Below are 22923 nucleotides of genomic sequence, written 5' to 3' on the forward strand. Positions count from 1 at the left end.
TTCATTTATCTGCACCTTAAGAGTGTTTGAGAGCAGGTTTTAGTTACTTTCCACTCCTACTTCTGGTCTCAGTCCAGAGGTTCTTCCTGAATCAACACTTAATCATTTGAAATTTTGATTTTTTTTTAAATCAGAAATTTTTGATGGTTTGGTAAAAGTCAGCATACACACGCCCACTGCACCTCTGTTATTTCATAACCTGGGATTATTTCTCAGTTTGTCAAGCACTGCTTTGAAATCTGCTGGTGCATCTCACCCATCCATCCCCAGGCCAGGCCTTGGGGAGTCTCTTTCTCCACACAACCTCCTGAGCTGCTTGTATTGCTCCCCTGAGCTACCTCTGTGTTTAAAAAAAATAATTGTTGTAGAAAGCACACACCCACACCCCAAAAAACTCCTCATGGAGCTGCTCTGAGGTGAAACAGGGTGAGAAAGTGTTTTAGTAACATCATTGTTGGTGATTGATCCCCTTCTTGTTTCTGTTTCCACACCATTCTGCCACTGCAGGTCACTGGGCTTTTGAAGGTGAAGGTTTTTACAGTTCTGTGTTGGAAAAGAGCTCAAGATCATCAAATCCAGCCATTGAAGGGATCCATGGGGAAATGGGAAGCAGCTCCCTGAATTTCAGGCATTCCCTCCTCAGTATCCAGACATAAAACACTGATCAGTTCCCAAACCCAACCAATTTAAACTGGAATATTGTATTTTTGTTAGAATACCTCAAAAGAGTTGCAAGTTCCAGAGTTTCATCCTTTACATGCAGAGAAGTTTTGGACAATGAATTCATGTGGTAGGTTTTGGTTTTTCCCTCCTTCACTGGGCTTGTTCCTCGTGATCCTGTGACTTCCTTGAGACAAATGATAATTTGAAAATCCCTTTAGTGAATCTCTCATCTGTTTGTTGTTTGGGTTTGTTTTTTCTTTTTTTTATTTTTTGGTCTGTCTTTAACAGTGACACTTTTTATAAATCTAAATCTACACCCAGAGGTCACTGGTTGGCTGAACTTAAACCGTTTTACTTAGTAAATTTAATTAAGAAAATACAGTGCAACTCATAAGCAAATGAGTTTTTCCTAGTTTTAAACCAAACCACCCTCTCGAGTGCTGATTGCCTCGCTCGACCCCTGGTGATACAGAAACAGGCAAAATTAAAAAGGACATTAAAGCTTCATTAAATCTGAAACACATTTAGTACAGTGACATATCTGCAGGCTATTTCGGGGAAGATTACAGACTCTTTGCTAAGTTTCTTAATTTATAATACCTTGACAATGTTGCAGGCAGGAAGTCTGAGCAGATGGATGCAGTGGTGGTGCAGGGGATGCAGAAGTGGCACAGGAGCTGGCCCCGTGTGTTTCAGCTCTCAGCTTCACTGAGAAGTGTTTCCTTTTAACATCCCCCAAAGAACTTGTTGCTGATGCGTTTTGGGGTCCTTCAGTGCTCATTTATTCACCCTTTATTTGTGTCTGGCTCTTTCCCCCAGTTTTTCTGCTGCTTTGGGGCCCCTGCTGAGCCTGGAGTGGTCAGTGGGAGTGGAAATGGTGTATTTGGAGTCATCTTCAATGCAGGGGTTGTTTTTCTTAAATAACATCTGCAGAAAGATGCTCTGTGCACAGAACCATTGCTACCTGCATGTTCTGTCTGGAGTTTCTCATTGTTGTTCAGTGAAAAATCAGAACTTACTCTGCTTCTGGTCGTGGAAAACTGTGGGGCTTTGATGGGTTCATTTCTGGGTTGTCACAACAGCACAGCTGCTCAGGATCTCAGATTTCTGCTTGGACAGGAGCGTGGAGCTCCCAAAAGAGGAGAAGGTGGGAAAGGATGGGGTTTAGTAGCCCCACAAGAGAAAATGAAGGGTCTTTGTTGGACTCTGTAGCAGAGCCTACCATGAGAGTGACCCAGGCGACTTGATGAGGTGGGAAAGATCAGAGAATTCCAAAATGGTTTGGGGTGAAAGGGACCTTCAAGATAATCTGGACAGGGACACCTTCCACTGTCCCAAGCTGCTCCCAGTGCCCAGCCTGGCCTTGGGCACTGCCAGGGACCCAGGGGCAGCCCCAGCTGCTCTGGGCACCTGTGCCAGGGCCTGCCCACCCAGGGATGTCCAGCACCTCACTGCAGCTCTGTCTGTGCCTTGGCCTTTCCTCAGCAGAGTTTTGTGCTGCCAAAAGGCTGAAATTTCACCTCTGGGGAGCTGCAAGTGATGCCTTGGGAAAGCTGACCTAGAACAGAGACTGGACAAAGGTAAAGAGTAAAGCAGGGATTTATTACAAGGATCTCCTCCACGGATGCACCTTGGGCAGCAGCAGAGCCCAGCCAGGGCTGCACCCAAGATGAACCCAAATGGCCCCAAAATGCACGAGGGTCACGGCTCTGTCCCTGGGCTCAGCTCTGCTCCATGTGCACATTGCAGCTCAGTGTCCAATCCCACTGCAGCCCCTGCAGTCCCATCCTTGTTTTCCTCTCTTCATTCCACGGGCTTTGTGCTCCTGGGCTGAGATTTGGATCATCTGTCCTTGGTGCCCAGCTGGAGCAGGAATTGTTTTGTCTCCCTGCTCTGTGCACAGCTCACCATCCCCAGTGTGAAGCTCAGACCCACCACTAAAGCAGCACAGAACCTGAAAAATACAAAATCTAAACCTGAGGCATCAGTGTGGCCAGCTCAGGTATCCCCAGCCCAGGGGGCAGTGCCAGGGCAGGGCTGGGAGTGCCTTTGCCCAGCCCTGCTGTGATTTTGTCCCTTGCTATGGGTGACACAGTGGCTCAGACCTTCAGCACTGCTGCTCTTGCTCAGGATGGTGGGAATGGAATGAGTTTATCCTGGGAAATCCATGGTTTCTCTGCAGCCATAGCCTCAGGGCCAGGCCTTCCTCTGCAGTTGGTGACAGGAGGATTCTCAAAGGTTGTGTGGGCTGTAGGGAAGCTCTTGGCTCCCCTGTGGCACACCTAGAAAGACAGAATAGAGCTGCTCTCAATGCCCTGGGTCAGCTCAGGGTGTGCCAGAGGAAGTTAAGTGTGGATATCAGGGAAAATTCCTTCATGGAAAGGGTTTTCAAGCACTGGTAAAGCTGCTGGAGTCACGTCCCATTTAACAGCCTTGTGGCACTTGGGGGACATGGGCAGTGGTGGCCTTGGCAGTGCTGGGGATGGTTGGATTTGATCTGAGAGGGCTGAAATCTAAACCTGAGGCATCAGTGTGGCCAGCTCAGGTATCCCCAGCCCAGGGCTTTTCCAAAAGATTCTGTGATTCTAACCCTGAAAACCTTGATCCTTCACTCAACAGGAGACAAAAAAACTCCAAGCAGCTGCATTTTGCTGGAGTTGTTTCCAGGGTTTCCCAACGAGTGGGAGAACCTGCCTAGTACAAAGAATTTCTCTTGGAGTGTTCATTAGTTATGGCCAGTGGAATTTTTTAGACAACATCCATAAAAATCCTGATTTTGGGACTACTCTGTAACGCCTGAATTAACTTACAGCAGCAGGGGCAGCAAATGCAGTCGATATCCTGGAAAAGTGGATCTGGGGGAAGGATGAGGGCTCTCCCCACATCCCACTCAGGTTTGTCACCAGCAGGGACACCAAGCTCAGCTCTGTAACCCAGATTTTACCCTGAGCCAGTTAAGGGAGGACTTTGGGAGTTGAGAGCTGCCTGCTCATCACAGATAATTACCAGCAAAGGGCAGTGCCTTGGCCTCCCTGCTGAGGCTGAACTGGTTTCGTTTCCACTCCTGGGGAACCTGGGCATCCAGCGGTGGCACTGAGGGAGACACAAGGGCTGGAGAAACCCAGAAATCCTGGGAAAAACGAGGGGTGGTGATTGGGAAGGGCCCATTCTGAATACAGCTCATTGTGTCTGCAGAACCCCTTTTTGCCATTTCGATTTCTGCCATTGTGAGAGTGGAGAACTTTTCTCTCCTGAAGGAAATGTGCACAAATTTGGGCATCAAAGGGTGGCACTGAGAGAAATAAAAGGGCTGGAGAAACCCAGAAATCCTGGGGGGTGCTGCTTGTAAGGGGCCCATTCTAAATACAGCTCCTTTTGTCTGCAGAGTCTCTTTTTGCCATTTTCTCCTGAGAGCTGGGAATATTTCTCTCTTGAAGGAAATGTGCCTGAATTTGAGCATCAAAGGGTGGCACTGAGGGAAATCCCCAGAAAAACCAGGGGTGATGGTTGTGAAGGGCCCATTCTAAATACAGCTCTTTGTGTCTGCAGAATCCCTTTTTTGCCATTTCCCCAATTCCTGCCATCGTGAGAGTTGAGTACTTCTCTCACTTGAAGGAAATGTGCCCTCCATGCAAATCTCTATAACTAGACAAATATTATTTCCTTTCCCAGCTTGCTCTTGGGAGGTTTCCATATCCTCAGGTAAGATTGTTCATTACTGCTGTTTGCCACTGTGACATTCATTCCTATGTATGAAGGTGCAGAGAGCAATTGTGAACATTTGAGCCACATACAAATAAATCTGTCCTGTTAAATTGAAAAGTGGGAGCTGGAAGGAGTCATTTAGAAGTCTCTATTGATTTTTTTTTTTCTTGCCCCCCTCTTTTTCTCTTCTCCAAATTCTGTTTTCTTTCCCTGGAGACAATGAAAATTATGATTATGTTAGTCTTGTTAATTTTGTTGGGAGATTAAAAAATAATCCAGTCTTTACAACATTTTTTTTAAAAGCAGGAAGGTGTATCTGCTCCTTTCCTTATAATTTTAATTTTTAATTCTGATTTTGAATGATGGTACAATGGTCTAAAATCTCCTCAAAAATAGAATGTGAGTGGAATACTTAAGGGAGCTCCAGATTCTTCCTTTGAAGAGGACCTAATATTAATATTTGATGTAAATACTGGTATTTTCTAAGTTTCCACCTGAAGCTGCTGGTACAACTCTTTCCATCTCTGGTGGCAGGGGTTGGGTGGATGCTGAGCTCTGCATCACCACCAATATTTTACTTTTTACACTTAAAAACCCCATGAAGCTCTGAACAAAACAAATCCAGAACTGGCTTTGGCGATTACTTGAAATTCTCATCTCGAGATGGATGTTAGAATTCACAGGAACAAACTGTTCAGCACTTCCTCCAATTATTCTTTCCAGAGAGAGGGGGGAAAGAAGTGAAGTGTTCAGGGACAAAAATGAATTATTTGAATGTGGTTTTTTATGTTTTCATATGTTTTACGAAGACTGTTCTCTGCATCTTGGTCTCTACAGCTCGCAGTGCCTGGAGGCATGTCTGATTTAAAGGTGGTGTTGGTCTGTGCTCTTTAAGCATCTATTAACTTGCTATTATTATGCAAATAACTGTTGTAATACACATACTAATTTATGCATGGTTAGATTATGCAGATGCCTCACAAACATGGTTATTGAATAATAGGCTGGGACTCATTCCCTCTCCCATTTTTAGAAGCTGTTTTAAGCAAATTCTCCTGACACTTTTACAGACTTGGGAAGGTTTTGCCTGGGTGGAAATATTCTGATTTTTCACTTTTTTTTTGTTTCCTCTGCAAAAGAGAATAGACTTGGAATATTTTATCTGGATTTTAAATGTGTTTTTGGAGGAGAGGATTGGAAAAGAAACTCTTGTGTTGAAGAGCCCTCCATGCTTGGGGAGCTCTGAGGGTCTCAGTGGTTGTGTTTAGGAGCTTTACAACCTAAAATCCAAAGTGGTGAGGGGACAATTCAAAATAAACCTGATGGACAGGTCAGAGCAGGGAGAAGGAGGTTGGAACATGGACATTCCATGTGGTTCCAGGCAAAAATGTCTCCCTGAACTGGGAGCAGACCATGATTGCCAAGTTTAAAGATGTTTTTGCTGTTCTAATTAAAAAGCAGATCGGGTTTGTGAAAGAATATTTGGCAAGGCAGTAGTCCATGAAATTGTATATATTTTTTAATGCAAAACAGTCGAGGAGGTGAAACTTTTAAAATGTGGCTATTAAGCTTTTCAAGCAACTGCTTTTCAGAAGGGATTTTATGGGAATTTATGTATTTTAGGCATGTGCTGGGCAGGAGAGCCCTTAGAAACCTTCTTTGGTTAGGGGGATAATTAATAGGGGGTTTTTAATCTCTGTTTTCCTAGTAAGGGCCTGATTCTGCTCATTCCTTGAGAAATTCCTCCTCGCTTCAGTGGGGTTATTCAGGGAATGAAGTTAATCACACGTGTGGTTCTGAATTTGTCCCTAAAAACCTCCAAGTTGCTTCCCTGTGAAAATGGAGAGTGTGGCCACGTGGGTGAGAACACCTGAAATTTCCTACAAATGGATGTTTGTCTCCAGCTGCAGCTGCAAAAAATGTATTTTTTTTCCTTTATTTTTAAGACACAGACAAATGGTGTGTGTAAATTCAGTTTAAATGAAGAAGATTTATAGGGGGAAATCACTGCAGTGTGGAAATTCAGGACATCCTGCAATCTGCCAGTTAAAGTAAAGGATGATTATTTCATTTTCTGGCCTTTAGTAGAATATTTTCATGGCAGGACTTCCCACTTCTCATTTCCCACATCTTTGATAAGTATTTATTTTATAAGTGTTTATTTTGCTGATTTATTAATCATTATTTAATCTTTACAATTAAGTCTCATCTTGAAAGCACTTTGAGCTGTGTTAGTAAAGTTCCTTACAGGTGTGTTTGGAGTTAATAGATAATTATTACCTCTAATTATATTTTTCTGTCTCTGTATACAGAATAAAATCTTCATAATCTCAATATACAAATATAATCTTCATAACCAGCCTCTAACAGCAAAAGGGAATGATCTGAGCAGGGAAATAACAAATAGGGATGCTCAGAACTGACTTTTCTGCTCTAAAAACTTTGCACAGGGAACTCCTAAGACTTAAAATGGAGTAAATATCTGAATTTTTGGTGCGTTTCATTGTTTTGTTGTTGGTTTTCCTGTCATGGTCTTGGAGTGTGCTTTTGTAAAATGTAAAAGTCCCTTTGGAAGCGGGAGGAACGATGCTTGTAGGATTTTCCTTGGGTACAAAACTAACTTTTTAAGGGCAAATTCACCCTGGATTTATTTGCATCACTCAATTAATAAGAATGGTGCAGGTGCTCACAAATACCCTTGAATTGAGTTATTTTCTACATAAACATTAAAAAAATAAAGGAAACCCTTTTTCCAAGGGTGCTGGTCCATTACCCCTCCAGCTTTTTAGGGATGGCATGCAAGGAAAATGAGTTTTAAATTTTCCTTTAAAAGTTTCACCTTAATTTACATTATTTTGATTTTACACAAACAACTGAAAAGAAAAAGAGATACCCCAAAAGGCCACGGCACCTCGAATATTTAATTAAATTTGAGATTTGAACCCCAAAGATCCGACCAAACCTCACAGAGAACCCCAGAGATTGAAATTCCACCAATAAAACCACGGTGGGGGCAATGCCTTGCTTAATGATAATGCAGTTTAGGAGAAATGAAAAGAATTGCCCACTAAATATTCTCGGCTTGTAGTGAAACTTTATACAAAGCAGGGTGTGAAAAGGATGGTGCATCCATCAGGGAAATATTCCAAAGGAGCATCCAGCAGCTGCAGGACCACCACACTTCTACATTTAGAAAAACACAATCCCAGCCTTCTCTTAATAATTCCTATGAAAACGACCTGATTTATTATTTTTTTTTTAAAGGAAAAAGCACCAAAAATATTCCCATCCCTCATTCCCCCCCCTTCCCATCCTGCTGCTCCCCCCCAAATCTGAGCAAATACTGCCCCTGGTATTGTAAAGCTTTGAATGTTTTCACACCCCATTAATTTATTACTTCTCTTGCCTCATCTTTAAAATTTTTTCCCCTTTTTTTTTTCCTCCTTTCCTTTTTTTTTCCCCTCTTTTTTTTTTTTTTTTTGTTAAATTCCGACTCCCCGCTGCTACAGCGATTTTCATCTTGTTGTTAATTTTCCCTGCTCCATATGGAGCTCCAGACATTTCACCTGGAGGCTGTACTAGATTTTGCTGTAGCGATCGCACTTCCGGAGGCCAAAACTGTCATTTAAGGTTCCCGGTGCATCTGTCTACGCCAGGCTTTTTTTTCTCTTTTTTTTTTTTTCCTTCTTTTTTTTTTTTCCCTTTTTTTTTTTCTTGGCACCGGGAGAGTGTGAATAACAAATTGGATGCACCTGAGATTCGGATGATTAGTGTGTTTTGTGGAGCTGGGGCGACTTGTAAGCAGATCGCTGTAGGGATGGGGAGGGCTAAAGAGGCACCCCGGGTGAATCCCCCTTTTTCCACGCGGGGGGAAAAAATAAAAATAAAAAAAGAAAAAAATCGGGAGCATCCCGGCACCAAATATTTCATCCTGCCTTGTCATTGATTAGAAAAGAGCCTTTAATTTCATTTCACCCCATGTTGTGATTAATTTGCATTCTTTGTCAGAAGTTAATGGAGTTTTTTATGGTTTGCTCTGAAATCCTTGAAGACGTCGGAGTTGATCTGATGTTTATACAACCGCCAGCGGAATTTTTGCTGTTTGATTGATGGAGAGCTTGATGTTATTCCAAACGGCTTTTTAAGCTGTTTTTAAGAATTATTTGAATAAAATGCGAGCAAGATATTGTTATAACGGCGGAGATTATCTGTTAAAAATCTGTTTCAAATAAAGAACATGATAAGTAGGAAAAAAGAGATCAAAAAGACAGGAGGAGTGATGGACGCGGGAGATGATATTTGTTAAAATAGATCAGCCAAGGATTCAAATAACTCTTTTCAAAATGCACTGGGAGCAAGAGACCTTAATTTAAGGCTCTTTTTTATATACAGAGTTTATTTTTGCAGCAGGAGAAATAACAGGAATAGATTAGGGAAGAATTTAGTCATAGTTGGATTTTCCCCTTGATTTTTTTTTTTCTCCCTCTCAGCTTTCTCCCTTTTCTTTTCCCAGCACTGTGAGCACAAACTGGGAGAGACAAGGCTGTCAGAGCTGGTAGTCCAACAAAATGATGACATATCCCTGGTCTCAAGGAGGAGGCATCCTTAAATCCCACAGCAAAGGAAGCAGAAGTGGATAATAGGGAATTTTACAGCCCAGGAAAGCGCTCGCTGTGGACCTGCCGTGGCTCTGCTTCCTGAGAAAACATAACAGGGAGGAAAAAAAAAAAACCAAACCAGTGGAAACAAACAGCTTTTTGCTCCTCCTGGTAGGGAAAGGTTTGTGCTTTTCCCAGATCCCGGAGTTTGAAAAGCCTGGGAGGGACAATGCAGAGGGATCCGGGCGGGATGCTCAGCTGGGTCCTGCTGCTCGGGGCTGGGGACAATGAGCCTCCCCCGGCCTTGGGACACGGCTCCTTCCTCCAGCAGGACACCTCGCCCTTTTTCAAATGATTAGCATCATCATGATCACTGTTATGCTTTTATTTCTGGTCCCAAAGCTGAGGGGTTTCACAAGGTTTCATTTTTCTCCTCTCCTCGGCCAGCTCTGCCCTCGCCGCGATCTCTGCGCGTGAGATTTCATTCCGGGTCCGAAAGCTCCCGTGCAGCTTTCCCGTGGAAAACGTGGATTTATTTGCTGCATCTTAGTCTGCTAAATAATTGCCTGGCTTGAAATGAAGTTGCTGCTTTCTGATCCCTGCATTAGCACGGTCTAAGGTTCTTTTTGTTCTCTGCAATCCATACTATTGACCAAATTCGGCCTGGCTTCATTTAAATGGAAGCAGCTTGTCAAGGGAAAAAATATTTAGTTAAAGTTGGGATGCGAAATAACCATTTTAGTGTTGTTTTTTCCATTGGCAGAAGCATCCTTTAAGCATTCATTTCTTTGGGGAGGATAAATTGAGGGTTGTTTACAGCATGTTTCCTGGTAAGAAAGAAATGTTTTGTCTTCCAGATCTATCATTACATCGAACCATTTAAAAGACATTAAACACTGTTCAAATGCTAATGCCAAAATAGTGAATGAAATTGTTGGGTAATATCTTAAATATGACAGATTTCTGCAAATCTTTTTGCTTTTAGAATATATTCCAGAAATCACTTGCAATATTTAAAGTAGTCTGCTATTGTTTTAAACTCTTCCTAATTTCTTAGCATAGGTTTCACATAGATCATTCCTGATAATTTACATCAGATACTTTTTGCTTTATTTTTTTTCTCCAGACAGAAATTAGTTTGAACTTGGATTTGCCTGTTAGAAACTTGCTGTAAAATTTGAATTTAGTTTATTTTTCCAGAGGTGCTTTCATGTTTGGAAAATGGAGATATTTTAGAAAAAATGTTTAAAGGATCTGTTAGGAATCTGGAATATAAAGATAAAAATTTTATTTATTTATCTTAATCTTCATATATTTTAATATATTTTCCATATATTTGATACATTTTTCATATATAATATCTTCATATATTTTAAGTGTAAATTTAATGTTTAAATAATATGGTCAAGTGTGCAAATGGAGGTAACTAGTAAAATTTTATAAGTTTTAATATAATGATTTTATAGGAAATTTTATTATGATCTTAATATGTTTTAACAGTGAAGTATTGGCTTGGGATCTTGAAAGGCTGATGTGTATTTTTTAATCTCTAATCCTAAGAATTCCAGGCAGTCTGAGGGAGCTGGGCTCAAACTGATTCCAGGATTTCTTCTGTCTTTTGTGGAGCAAGGTGGGCTTTAAGGTCCCTTCCCACCCAAACCATTCCAGCTTTCCAAGAAATACTGAAATGCCTGCAGGGAGATTTTTGCAGATCTAGAAGGATCTCCTGCATGAGTTGGTGGTGGAATGGGAGATGTCCCTGGAGGGCTTGGAAGGAAACTCCTGTCCCAAATCCCGTTCCTGTTGTGATGCCCATGAAGGACTTGCCTGAATGGGACCTTAGGCCTGGATTGGAGCTTCCCTTAGGCACAAAGGCTGCAGAGGGATTTGTGTGCTTGGGGTGCCTCAGGTGGCCCTTGGAGGCCATCAGGAAATATTGCATTTGCTGCAATTTTATCATCACTGAAGACTGGTTTGGGTTGGAAGGGACCTTCAAACAGTCTCATTCCATCCCCTACCATGGGCAGGGACATCTTCCACTGTCCCAGGGTGCTCCAGCCTGGCCTAGGACACTTCAGGGGTGCTGGGGCAGCCACAGCAGCACTCAGCCCAGGCTCTGTTGGCGTGGATGAGGAGCAGTTTGCTCCCAGGAGATGACCAGAGACAAGCCTGGTGTTCCTTTGCCCATTCCCTGGGCAGGGCTGCAGCTGGGAGAGCTCAGCCTGGAGCTGTGGTTCCCCACAGTTCCTGCTCCTCAGGGCTGGTGGGGCACTCTGGAGAAGGGCACGGCAGTCCCAGGGTTTGGGCTGTGCCAGGGGCTCAGGGATGTGTTCCCACAGGAGCAGGGTCCTCTCCTCCTCTGCTGGGTGGTGGTTGCTCAGCACAGCAAGGAACCTCCAGCCCCAGATAAGGAGTGAATAATTGTAAGGTCTGAGCAGGTGTTTCCTCATCTTGAGAGCGTCCATTCTTCTGCCAATCCCGTGGAAATTTGGGGTTCATTCCTGAGAGTGCAGCAGAACCCTCCGTGGGCAGTCCAGTGACACAGGAGAGGATGGTGGTGCCTCAGCTTGGGTAGAAAACTTCCCTGATGAACCCAAATTTTTGTTGCTCTGGGTTACTCCCTTTCAGCCATCTGGAATTGTGACATCTGCAGTGATCACAGTTGATTTTGTAGCTCCTCAGAGGAACTGAGTTTTTTTAGATGGCTGAAAAAGTGAGACATGTCAGCAGTCACCATTTTACCTGTTCATTTCCAGGCCAGAAGGGACCTGCAGGGGTGTCCTCAGGAGCAGGGACAATCCTGATGGGAATTCATCTGCTGCTCTTCAGCCCTGCTGCTGCTGGAGGCCCTCAGCTCCTCAGATTTGTTCCTCTGCTTTGTTCCTAGAGAGGTTTTCCGTGCTGCAGGGTTGGAGGGCACTTGTGAGTGGAATGAACACAGGTCGTGGATGCAGGAGGGGTGGTGGTTATGGTGTCCTTGCTCTGTTTCCAGGTTCTTTTGGCCTCCCTGGATTTCTGACTGGTGGGGTTCTCCTCTGAACGTTCCCACAGCTCCCTGGGGATGCCCAGGCTGAGGCACAGGGCAGGAGGAGGGATCACCTGGAGTGGTTCAGCCTGTCCTTGCTGGACATCCCACCATGGTGTTTGTGGTTTTTTGGGAGGTTTGGACTTTGTTGGATCCCTCTGAGGATTCCATTATTTTCTTCCTGCTCAGTTGTGCTCATTTTCCCTCTCCCATGGTGTCCAGTAAGTTCTCGTGCTGTTCCTCTGTTGTCAGTTGGGTGACACCAAGCAAGATCTGGGTGGACGAAGCCCAGTTCCTTGTTTGGTGTCTGCTGGACCCTTCTTTGTTCTCCTCTCCCACTTTTTGTGGGCCTGCAGACAGGTTTGTGGTGATGGTTGGACTCTGTCATCTTGGAGACCTTTTCCAACCTAAATCATTCCAAAATTTTCAACAGCAATTTGCTAAATTTGGGGTTTTTTAATTTGTCCCTACTCCTGTTGACCAAGGGATGTGTTGTCAGGGTGTTCTGGTCCTACTCTGGTGTAGAAATTATTGCTGGGAGGAGTTGTTGTCACCACAATCCCTCCAACAGTGTGGAGTTTTCCATGCCCACTTTGTTGAATTGTGTTTCTAAACTCTGGTAAAGAGATTTCTCTGAGAAGTGGCTGCAGTTCAATGGTGGATGAAATAATCTCTTTATATAAATTTGTTTGGAGACCTCGGGGAAAAGCAGCGTAATATAATTGTAAGAATATATTTAATATTAAGGTTGTTGTGAATTGTCTTTTTTATTCTGAAATAATTTTCTTCCTTTTTTTTTTTAATGTTTTGTGACAGTGATTGAAGTTGGCCATTTGCAAAATCCCCAGATGGGGATAGGGAAGGGTGTTTAGAACATCAGGAACAAATTAGGGGGGGTCATTCTCATTGGTTTGGTGCTTTGACTTCTTGCAGAAGTATCAGCAATTGCAATTTTGCAAGAAATTGTAAAACATATCTGAAGATCATGCTTTAATTTCACAGGAATTGTGGAATGGTGGTGAAGCCCCCATGGAAACAGAATATTTAGATATTCCTTTACATTTATATCAGGGCAGAGATAAAGCTTTAGTCAGTAGGACACAATGTTAGTTTTTGCTCTTAAAACTCAACCCTCATTTGTGCAGATGAAAAATAACTTCTATCTGCTTTTAAAATCCACAGGAAAATAAATGTTGTTGCATGAAGCCTCCCTTAAAAACCATAACTGTATGATTTGTTGGTAGATGGGTTTTTCTATTAAAAAAACACTATCAGGAGCTTGAAAAGCAGTATATATGTAAAGAGAAAATTTGTTAACTGCTATGGGAAGATCTAACCCTGGGTCACCTGCAAATCTCTCAAACAAGAGCTCCAGGGCAAGTCCTAATTCCAGGGAGTAAAAGCGAAAATTAAAGCTGTAGCTGGTGACTCCTCCAAGTTACCCGGGGTGGATTCATTTGAGTTTCCTTGATTGTGCTGGTGGCTGCAATGTGCAAGGGATGGGAGAGGTCTTCTCAGCCACCTCCCGGCCCAGGGATCTCCATGGAGACAGGAAAATAACCTGATGGTCTGTCAGAAGTTGCCTTTCATAACCAGAGGCATTCATTAAATAGGAGATGAAGCAGGAGACAAACTTTGGCATTTTTAACCAACCTTGGGGGGAAAAAAGAGTGCTTTTTGGAGATTGTGCTTTCTGGAGTGGATTGTCCAGGTTCTGCTGGTGTTCTGTGGCCTGAGAAATACTCTGATAATGGGAGAGATTTATTCATCATTTCCCCGTTTCTGCAAATCATGAACTGTCACATGCAGTAGGTAAATGCACAGAAAATACAAGACAGGTTCAAAAATATCAAATGGCAGAGCTATTTCTGCAGGTTCAGGCTGTTTCAGTTGCTTTTGGAAAGGTTGGAGAAGCTTCTGGGCAGGAGGTCTTGGTGATGGGCTGGGCTCAGAGATGGCTGAGGGAGAGTCTTGGTGCTGAGAAGCTAAAAGTGACTTTTCTGAGGGGGAATGATCATGGAGTCTTGGAATGCTTTAGTTGGGAAAGGATCTTGAAGTTCAGCTCATTCCACCCCTGCCATGGCAGGGACACTTCCACCATCCCAGGCTGCCCCCAGCCCTGGTGTCGAGCCTGGCCTTGGGCACTGCCAGGGATCCAGGGCAGCCCCAGCTGCTCTGGGAATTCCAGCCCAGCCAGGAATTCCTTCCCAAAATCCATCTAAACCTCCCCTTTCCCACTCTGAAGCCATTCCCTGTGTCCTGTCCCTCCATCCCTGTCCCAGTCCCTCCCCAGCTCTCCTGGAGCCCTTCAGGGGCTCTGAGCTCTCCCTGGACCTTCCCTTCTCCAGGGGAACATTCCCAGCTCTCCCAAGCCAAGGTGCCCTGGGCTCCCTCAAGGTGAACCTGCCTCCAAAACCCCCTCATCTCCCAGTAATGCACAGAATCCTGGCACTTGGAGGAGGAGACAAAAGCGGGGCAGCATTTTCGGAGGAGCCCTTTTGAGGCAGCTGCTGACACTCAGGAAAGCTGCTGCTTCCCTTCCCCTGAACTGTGGGCAGGAGGAGCAGCCCCGGCCGTAAAGTTGTCTGTGCTTGGCTTTGGTTTATGGTGGTTGAAGCTGGCCCGTAATGGGAGCCGGGGAAAAAAGGTAAACAACGTGGTTTGAGCAGTGAAAAATCTGCCTAATATAAACACGGCAAAGTTCAGCCCCGCTCCCGAGTTGAAAAATACGGCTGCAGCTTTGTGGAGGGAAGGGAGGAGCAGAGCGTGGCCTCAGCAGCGATTTATCCGAGGCAGGGAGAAGAGGCAATCCATCTAGCCGGGGAGTCTCGGTGGCATTGCAGAGAGGAGAGCACAGGAGCTTTATTTAATTGAGAAAATGAATCAATTACAATGATGTTGCATCATCAGATGCGAGGGAAGCGGCGGCGATGTCGTTACACCGGGTAACAGTGTTAAAAAGTAATTGAGTGTCTTAAGCGTTTTGAATCAATTCCAGGTAGTGGCACAGCCACCTCAATGCAAAATTTATGAAGATGATCTCCAAATAATTTGTTGCCATCAGAATTGTGTAATAAAGGCTGGTAACGACGTGTGTGGGAGCGGGGCCGCGGCTGGGCCGGGCTCCGGCGGCGCCGCCGGTGTCACGGGGAGAATTCCCTAACACTTGGATTTGTGTTGCTTGATTTTTCATTAGGAGGGCTGAGTGCTTTTATTAGAAATGATATTTTAAATCTTGCTCTGGAATTGGATGCAATCATACCCGTGTTGGGGCCGCTCCGTGTGACCCCACCTCGATTCCTTTCCCTGACAAGAGCTATTTTTCCAGGAAGGAAATGTGACTGATGATCTGTTTGGCTAAAAACTGTTCCTGTGCTCTAACGTAAAGAAGCTCCAAATCATCCCTATTGAATAAGCTCAGTCTATTTTGTCATTTAACATCTGGAAGTGAAGTAGGGGGATAAAAAAAAAGGTTTTTATAGCCATGGAATATTTTGCTTATTAGCAAAACCAGCAGATTTATTCTGTTGAATTGTAATAGATGGAGATTGACGATTAAAAAATATAATGGGCTGCTTCTGCCTATTTATTATTGTGTTTTCCTCCTTGGAAAAAATAGAATTATACTCAGGAACTTTGTTTGTGTGCTGCTGGTACGGTAAAAAAGACTTGAGGTGTGTTAGACCAGGTATTTCCTTGGTGGTCTTCACCCGCCTCTCTATCCCATTTACTGCTGGAAAAGTGTTCCTGGGGGATCCTGCCCCTGCCTGGGGATGGGGAAGAGCTCCCAAAGCTGCTGGGAGCCCAAACAGTCATCCTGGCAAAAGGGGGAGTATGGAATGGAAGGGGCAAGGCAAAGGAACGGGGTTGGAAAAGAACATTTTCACTGAGGATCGTGTCCTGTTTGCATCAGGATTACCTTGGGCTGCCAACAACTTTGTGTGTGTTGGGGAAAAACAGGTGATTAATTACCCCAGCCATGAGAAACGGGGTGCACTGGAAAGTGCTGGGAGAGCAGCACCCCAAAATGCAGTGTTTTCACAAAGTCCCTGCTCTGTGCTTTGTGTTTCATTCTTTGTCTTGGGGTGCTGCCTTTGTTTCTGTTTTTCATCGAGGGGAATGTGGGTCAGGAGACTTTGCAGCTCTGGAAGCAGTGGGAGGGTCTGTTACTGCAAACTGTGGGTGGATTTCTCCCCCGGGTTGTTCAGAAATTCAGAAAGGCTCGGAGATAAATCTTCCTTTTCAGTTTGGAACAACACAAAGTTCACCAAACTTCCCCATCTCGTAGATGGTGGTGCTCTGCTCACAGTCCACGGAAAACTGGATAAAAAACTTGGGGAAAAGTGGAGTGTTAAAGGCTTTCCTGAGCAGCAGTAGATACTTCAACCACATAATTAAAGTTTTCTTCACAAAAAAGGGATTGTGAGCAGAGCCTGGCAGTAATCCAAAATTCTAATTTCTGACTATGATTTAATTTCAATTTTAAATAAATCGGTTTTTAATTTAAAAAGAGTGAGCTTCATAACATTAGCAATGATTGCAACATTAAGCCCAGTGTTCACAATCTAGCAATATAAAACATTATTTATATCTGAATCGTAAACAGCCTTTTGAAATGGATTATGGTTTTTCTTCCTATTCTAATACAACCTGGAGGGTACTAAAAAGTGTTGTGTGAAATTAACATTCTGCTGACTTTCGCCTATAAATGAGAAGCGAGCTATTAACATTTGTGTATTTTCATTATGTAAATTGTGTTAACACATGCCCACAAATTGCCACCAGCGATGCAATAATTTTCTCTCAGTGATCATAATGTGTCCAAGTGAGTCATTTTGATTATGACATGCTAATTACATATTGTCTTTTTTCAGATTCAGAAAAACCAGGGATCTTTAATGGTAAGCTTTATGAGTTCAGAAAAAAATTCACTTTTCTTTTTCCTGATGGCTGCTCCCTCTGCATGCTTGAATGCCTTGTTTTAAACTTAGCAAATTGCATTTTGAAGAAAATGCAAACCTTTAACTGCCTGTATTAGATTAGGTACCATTAGAAATAATAGAACATCCTGAGCATCAATGTTTTGATAAGAGTTTGCTGCCGTTGATTAATCTTGCTATATTTTATTGCATTAATGATTTTTTCTTTCCACTCCACTGTAAAGATATTGCATATAGTCTAATACTTTTTCCCCCTCTCTCCTTGCCATTGCAGCCTCTCCAGTTATTGCAGTGCATTGTTGATGAGGTGAGTCGTCGTCTTATGTGCTTTCACTCCTAAAGTCATTCCTAATGGAGTGGAAAGCTTATATTTTGTTTCCTAATGAAGCACAATGCCCAACATCCTCCCCAGCACAAGTTGCAGCTCGGAGCTCTCACACATGAACTGGCCTGGTCCCACTCTCTGCTGGTTTTCTGCTCTAAATATTGAGTTTATCCAAGATTTGGGTGTCTCACAAGGCAGGGCTCGGAGCTGCCGGGGTCCTGGAGCCTCAGCCTCGTCGTGGGAGCTGTTCCTCTGATGAGCTGGGACAGGGACAGCCAAATCTTCAATGTGGGCATGTTTAAGGAGGTTTTGGTGGGCAAAAAGGGCATTTTAACAAGGAGAGAAAATGAAGGGTAAGCAGGAATGCCACCCAAACATTTTCATTCAACCAGAAGGCCACAATAAAATACTGGCATGCAGATGTGAGCAGGAGACTGGATTTCAGTGGCAAAAGATCACATTTCTGGAGTGAAAGACTCCTTGTATCTCCCACATCCCTCCCCAGCTGAGCTGCAGCAGGAGCCCAACTCTGAGCAATGAGGAGATAACTGAGGGCAGACCTCTGTCTTCTGAACACTTGAAAAATATTCCAGAACCCTTGACAAAGTGGAGGGGTTTTTTTCCCTGAAAAAATGCAGCTCCAAGCCAAGAGGCTGAAATCTCTTCAATAACTGTGTCACCACTTGGATCCTTTATAAAAGGCTGCAAATGGTGTGCTGTTGAAAACAGGAGTTTGCATCATTTTTAATGTTTATGAGGTGGTACTGCTAATTAGGCAGTTCCGTCAGGAAAAGAGGAGACACCACTCTCTAAAGACTTGCCTCAGCCTCTAGCAGGAGGTCCTTTCCAGCTCCTCAGGTTGAGTTCTGGGTGCTGATGCGTCTAAAACCTGTCTGAAGCCATCCAGCTGCTTCCAGCCCGTCCCTGTAACTTCTGTTGAGCTTGGGGTGAGCCAAGTTCTTCTTTCTGTTGTCTCCACCTGCCTGGGCTCACCTCAGTGAGCACTTCTGTCCTTCTGGTAGGGAAAGACTTGGTGGCTGAGCTGAACTTCCTCCTCAAGTGGCATTTGGGCCGTGAGGGGTGCAGTTACATGAACATGAGCAAAGATCCTCTGTGTCAAGAGAAGTTTTCCCAGTCTCTCTTTGCCCTGGCTCTTGGTGGAGATCTGGTACTTTGGGCACTTTTTAGGGAATTCTGCTTCTTTAACCTCTTCCATCCATCGTTATTCCTCTTACACAGACCTTTGGTTGAGGTGTGGCTATTCCAGAGCACCAGAGGTATCACTGCCACCAGCACAAGGCCCTCTCCATCCTCAAGGAGGTCAGTTAAAGACAACCATGTGCTCTGCTGCTGCACAAATCCCTTTTAAATGGGGGCTGCTGCCTGAGTCTGAGCTCACTGTTCTGAAGCACAGCCCCCAGGAGCTCATGTTGGGGTAGATTATTGAACTTGATGATCTTGGAGATCTTTTCCAACCTAAAGGATTCCGTGACCTTCTGGCAGCTTTCATGTCTCCTCAGGATCAGAACTGCTCCAGTCTTCTCACAAAACCTTCAGCCAGGGAGCTTTGTGCAGGCTGTAAACATCTGAGTACCTTCACCAGTGGCATTTTGCTAGTTTTTAGATTTCTTCTTTATGTTCCACAGCAAGTGAAGTCATCATTCTCCTGAGGTGGTGCTCAGTGTGGGTTGTTAAAGCTCCAGGTGACAGCTCAGCTGAAAGTTCTTTAAGCTTCACTCCCTTTGTTCTGAACAGACTCCATGTCAGAATGGGAATATTCAGAATTAGAAATCCTGGTTTTGCAAGACTGGTTATTCTGGGTCAGATTTTCCCCTTGGCTCTAAGGAGGTCTTAAAATTCCCTCAATCCTTTCCCTGGAGCCAGGTAAAACTTCAGAGCCAGATCCAGGAGGACCTAGAGATGTTTTAAAGTGATGAAATTGAGATCTTTATTCTCTCTGCTTGTTGCTTTTTGTATTGGTAGTGGTGGGATTTGGTAAAACTTGACCAAAACACATCAGGAATCCAAGCTAATATTAATTCATCAGATTAATTAATTCAACTGCCCAGAGAAGCTGTGGCTGCCCCATCCCTGGAAGTGTCCAAGGCCAGGTTGGATGGAGCTTGGGGCAGCCTGGGATAGTGAACACTGTGGAATAAAAATTCCTTGGGAAGTGTTAGGTTTTCTGCAGTAGTGAGATTTTTGGAGCTGGTTTTAAACTCTTAGTGACGTACATGAAACACAGTGGGTCACTTTGGCAGTTTCAGAAGTGTATTTGTTCGTTTTCTAGGACTTCATTTGACTCACAGAAAGGATGAATGAGCCATTTGAGAAGCAGGACAACTGAACCAAAACCAGCCAGGCACGGTGGTTCCTCTGAAATCACAGCAGACCCTGCCTGATGGTTTTGTTGAGAAATGATCTTATGGGGCTGCTAATGGCATCGGGGCTGGGATTATTTTTTAATGGCAGAATTAGTGAGGAGCATTTGGGGATGGGATAAGTGTGCCTGCCAGAACCTTTATTTTTACCATGTGGTGCCTTAGAGTGAGCTCTGATCCAGCTCCAAATAAGCCACGCTCGTTTAAGCACCAATCCTAATTGGAGCAGAGTCTCCCACCATGACAAGATCCCTGCTCCTGGCCCAAAGATGGGATAGTCTGGCTGCTCATGGAGCTCCTCCTGCCACAGCCAGCAGTAAGGGCAGGCTGCTGCTATTTGGGATGTTGGAAATTCCAGTGCTGGGCTGAGTTTGTCTCCAGCTCCAGGAAATGCGGCGTGGGAATCGCGGATGATTCCCCTTGGGAAGGACACACCTTACTGGCTGTGTGAGCCTTTCCAGAGCACTCCACGTGAGGGATGGAGAGGGGCTGGAGGCAGGAGCCTGCCTGGGAAGGTGTCCTGGATGTGGCCCTGTTGTTCATGGTGGTACAGCCAAAAAACTTGCCGTGGAAGATGGCTGTGCTTCCAAAGCAATAGGTGCAGTTTCAAACAATTCCTCAAAGTTTTTGTTGTCAGAATCTGTTCCAGATACACAAAAAGAGTAGAACTAGGAATTAGAAATGCAAACCCCAGAGCCCCAGGAGCAGCTGAGGGAGCCTGGAGAAAAGGAGGCTCAGGGGGGCCCTTCTGGCTCTGCACAACTCCTGACAAGAGGGAACGGCCTCAGGCTGGGCCAGGGGAGGTTTCATTTGGATATTGGGAAAAATTTCTTTGTGGAAAAGGTTGTGAAGCACTGGAGCAGGCTGCCAAGGCAGTGGTGGAGTCACCCATCCCTGGAAATGTTCACAAAAGTGTGGATGTGGCACTTGGGGACAAGGTTCAGTGGTGAGTGTGGAGGTGCTGGGTTGGCAGCTGGACTCAGTGACCCTGAAGGTCTTTTCCACCTTTGATAATTCCATGATTCTGTGACTGGAGAAATGCAGGTGTTGACTCTGAAACCTAAATATTACAAGTAAAATCCATAGGTTTTTAACATTCTCACTGCTCAGTCTCACAATTTCCTTTATATTTTCTCTTGGGCTGACAGAGGAAATCTTACCTGTTCCTTGCTCAGCCTCCAGATCTCCAGCAACATCCCAAAAAACCCACCTGGGCCCCTTAAGTGTTCTGATACCTGCAAGGGTCACTTAGGAAATCAAATTCCACTTCCAAATTCCAAGAACTGTAGCATTGATCGTAATTCTGCATTTTCCTGTTGATGCATTAGAAATTCTCAGTGTAAAAGGTAAATGAGGCAGGTCTGCATTCCCAGTTTGGTAACTGGTGGGTTACTGGGTTCTGCACCTCTGCAGAAAATGTGGGATTAGGTTTTTCAGGAAAATCAGAGCTCTGTTCTTTGCATTTTTTTGCATCCCTTGAAGCAGGTTGACAAGTGACATTATTTTCAAGGCCCTTCCAGCTGTAGGTACTTCCTTCACTGTTATCTTGCTGTCAAAATATGTTAGTGGGAAATCACTGTTCAGAATCATTTAGGTTGGACAATACCTCTAAAGTCATCAATCCAACCTGTATTCCAGCTGCAGAATTCCTGAAACCTTCTAAAGATGCCATTTTTCCTGCTCAGCTCAGCATTCCCTGAAGGGTTGCAGGTTGGGTGCAAAGATCCCAAAAGCCCAAACCCAGGAGCTTTGTGGTTTTCAGCATTCCAGCTTCCCATCCTTTGCATCCCATGGCTTTAGAGGTGTCTGCTCTGCATCTGGAGAAGGTTGGACAGAGAGAAAGCTGGAATACATCCTGCAGGGTCCTTTAAATATTCCTTAAGCTCTGCAGGGCTGTTTTGTTTAACCTTTATGTAGCTGGAGTGTCCCTTCTAGGAGAGCAATTCCTGCCAGCCCCTGGAGCACTTTGGGCTCCAGCTCTGTAGTTAAACATCAGCTCTGCTTTCCAACCCTTTCTTCTTCCTCACCTGAGAGAAATTAATTTTGGTTTCAAAGGTGCCGTGGTTTGTCTCACTGTAATTGTGATTTAAGTGTTGCTTTTGGGTTATTTGTTTTTAATTGTATTGGATGAGGGAGGAAAAGGACTTGATTTTTGCAGTTTTAAATGATTGTGTTATTCCAATTCCAGCAGAAGCTCAGTGAGGGGAGACTTCCAAGAGCAAATCCTGGTTTGTACAAACAGGAGGCAGCATTGCAAAACCTGCCTGGCTGAACAAGCCAGGCAGAAATTGAGAAGAAAAATTAATTAGTTGTCCTCATGAATCCTTAGCCTGATAGCTTCATGAGTAAGCAGAGAGAAGCTTTCCATGAGTTTCTTGAGCATTTCTGTGAAGTGCCCCCACAGAGATACTTGGTCTCACAAGACTGCAGTTTAATCTAGCTCAAGGACTTTCCAAACTCCACAAATCAAAGACCTCTTTTTTTTCCATTTTTTTTTTCTTTTTTTGTGTCTCTTTTTAAATCCTTACTCCAGAAACATTTAAGAGCTGGTGGGGTGTTAACGCTGAGCTGTGAAGCATTTCAGTGTCAATATGTTTTCAGATTTTCCTGTGGAAAAAAAAATTAACTTGCACTTAATCCATGTTTTCTGTATAGTTATTCCTATTATCTTTTTTTTTTTTTTTAATGGGGTTAAATATACCCCTCTACTTACTGGAATAGCCTTAAAAATTCCCAGGATGTTCAGCTTGACCAAATAACATGAAGAGAGTTCCTGAATTCCTTCACCTTAATGAATCTATGCTGCATTTTGCTCTTGCTGTAAATGCAGTAAAAAAACTCCAAAAGGCTCAGAATGAAACAAGATTTAATTTCTTTCCTTTAGGAATTTCTCTTTAGGTTCTCAGATATTGATTTAAATGTAGGAAACCTGGAAATTTCGGGCGTTTTGGAGATTTCCATAGGTTATACACGTGTGTGCATGTTTACCCAAACCTACAATAATCTGTTTTGTGGATAAGCTGGTTTAAGGAATAGTTTTATGGAGACAGAAACTGTGACCTTACCAGTGTATGAGATTCAGAGACTTCTACAGGAACAAGGTAAAACCACAGGTAGGAATTGCTGAATAATTACCTTTAGACCAACCTGAGCAAGAACCTTCCCAGGAGAACAAGCTCATTTAATGGTTCCTAAAACTCAATCTTGTGGATGTCAATGGTCATGCTTGATTATTTGCAGCGGTGTTTTATGAAAAAGCAATAAAAATGCATCGGGAGGGTGCAGG

The 22923-nt window shown here is 43.9% G+C and overlaps 1 protein-coding gene across 3 annotated transcripts in view; it reads left to right on the plus strand.

Annotated features, from left to right (window-relative positions):
• Window positions 1–22923, plus strand: part of MAP2K5 (mitogen-activated protein kinase kinase 5) — a 123360-nt gene that overhangs the window by 71178 nt on the left and 29259 nt on the right. For all 3 annotated transcript variants that reach the window (XM_039722886.1, XM_039722887.1, XM_039722888.1), the window contains exons 17-19: window positions 4336–4365; window positions 16866–16892; window positions 17206–17238. In XM_039722886.1, coding sequence (XP_039578820.1) covers window positions 4336–4365; window positions 16866–16892; window positions 17206–17238 — 90 coding nt within the window. The remainder of the gene's footprint in view (window positions 1–4335; window positions 4366–16865; window positions 16893–17205; window positions 17239–22923) is intronic.

The sequence above is a fragment of the Passer montanus genome, unplaced genomic scaffold (genome assembly GCF_014805655.1).
Source record: "Passer montanus isolate IOZ18808 unplaced genomic scaffold, ASM1480565v1 scaffold5, whole genome shotgun sequence".
Lineage (NCBI taxonomy): Eukaryota > Metazoa > Chordata > Aves > Passeriformes > Passeridae > Passer > Passer montanus.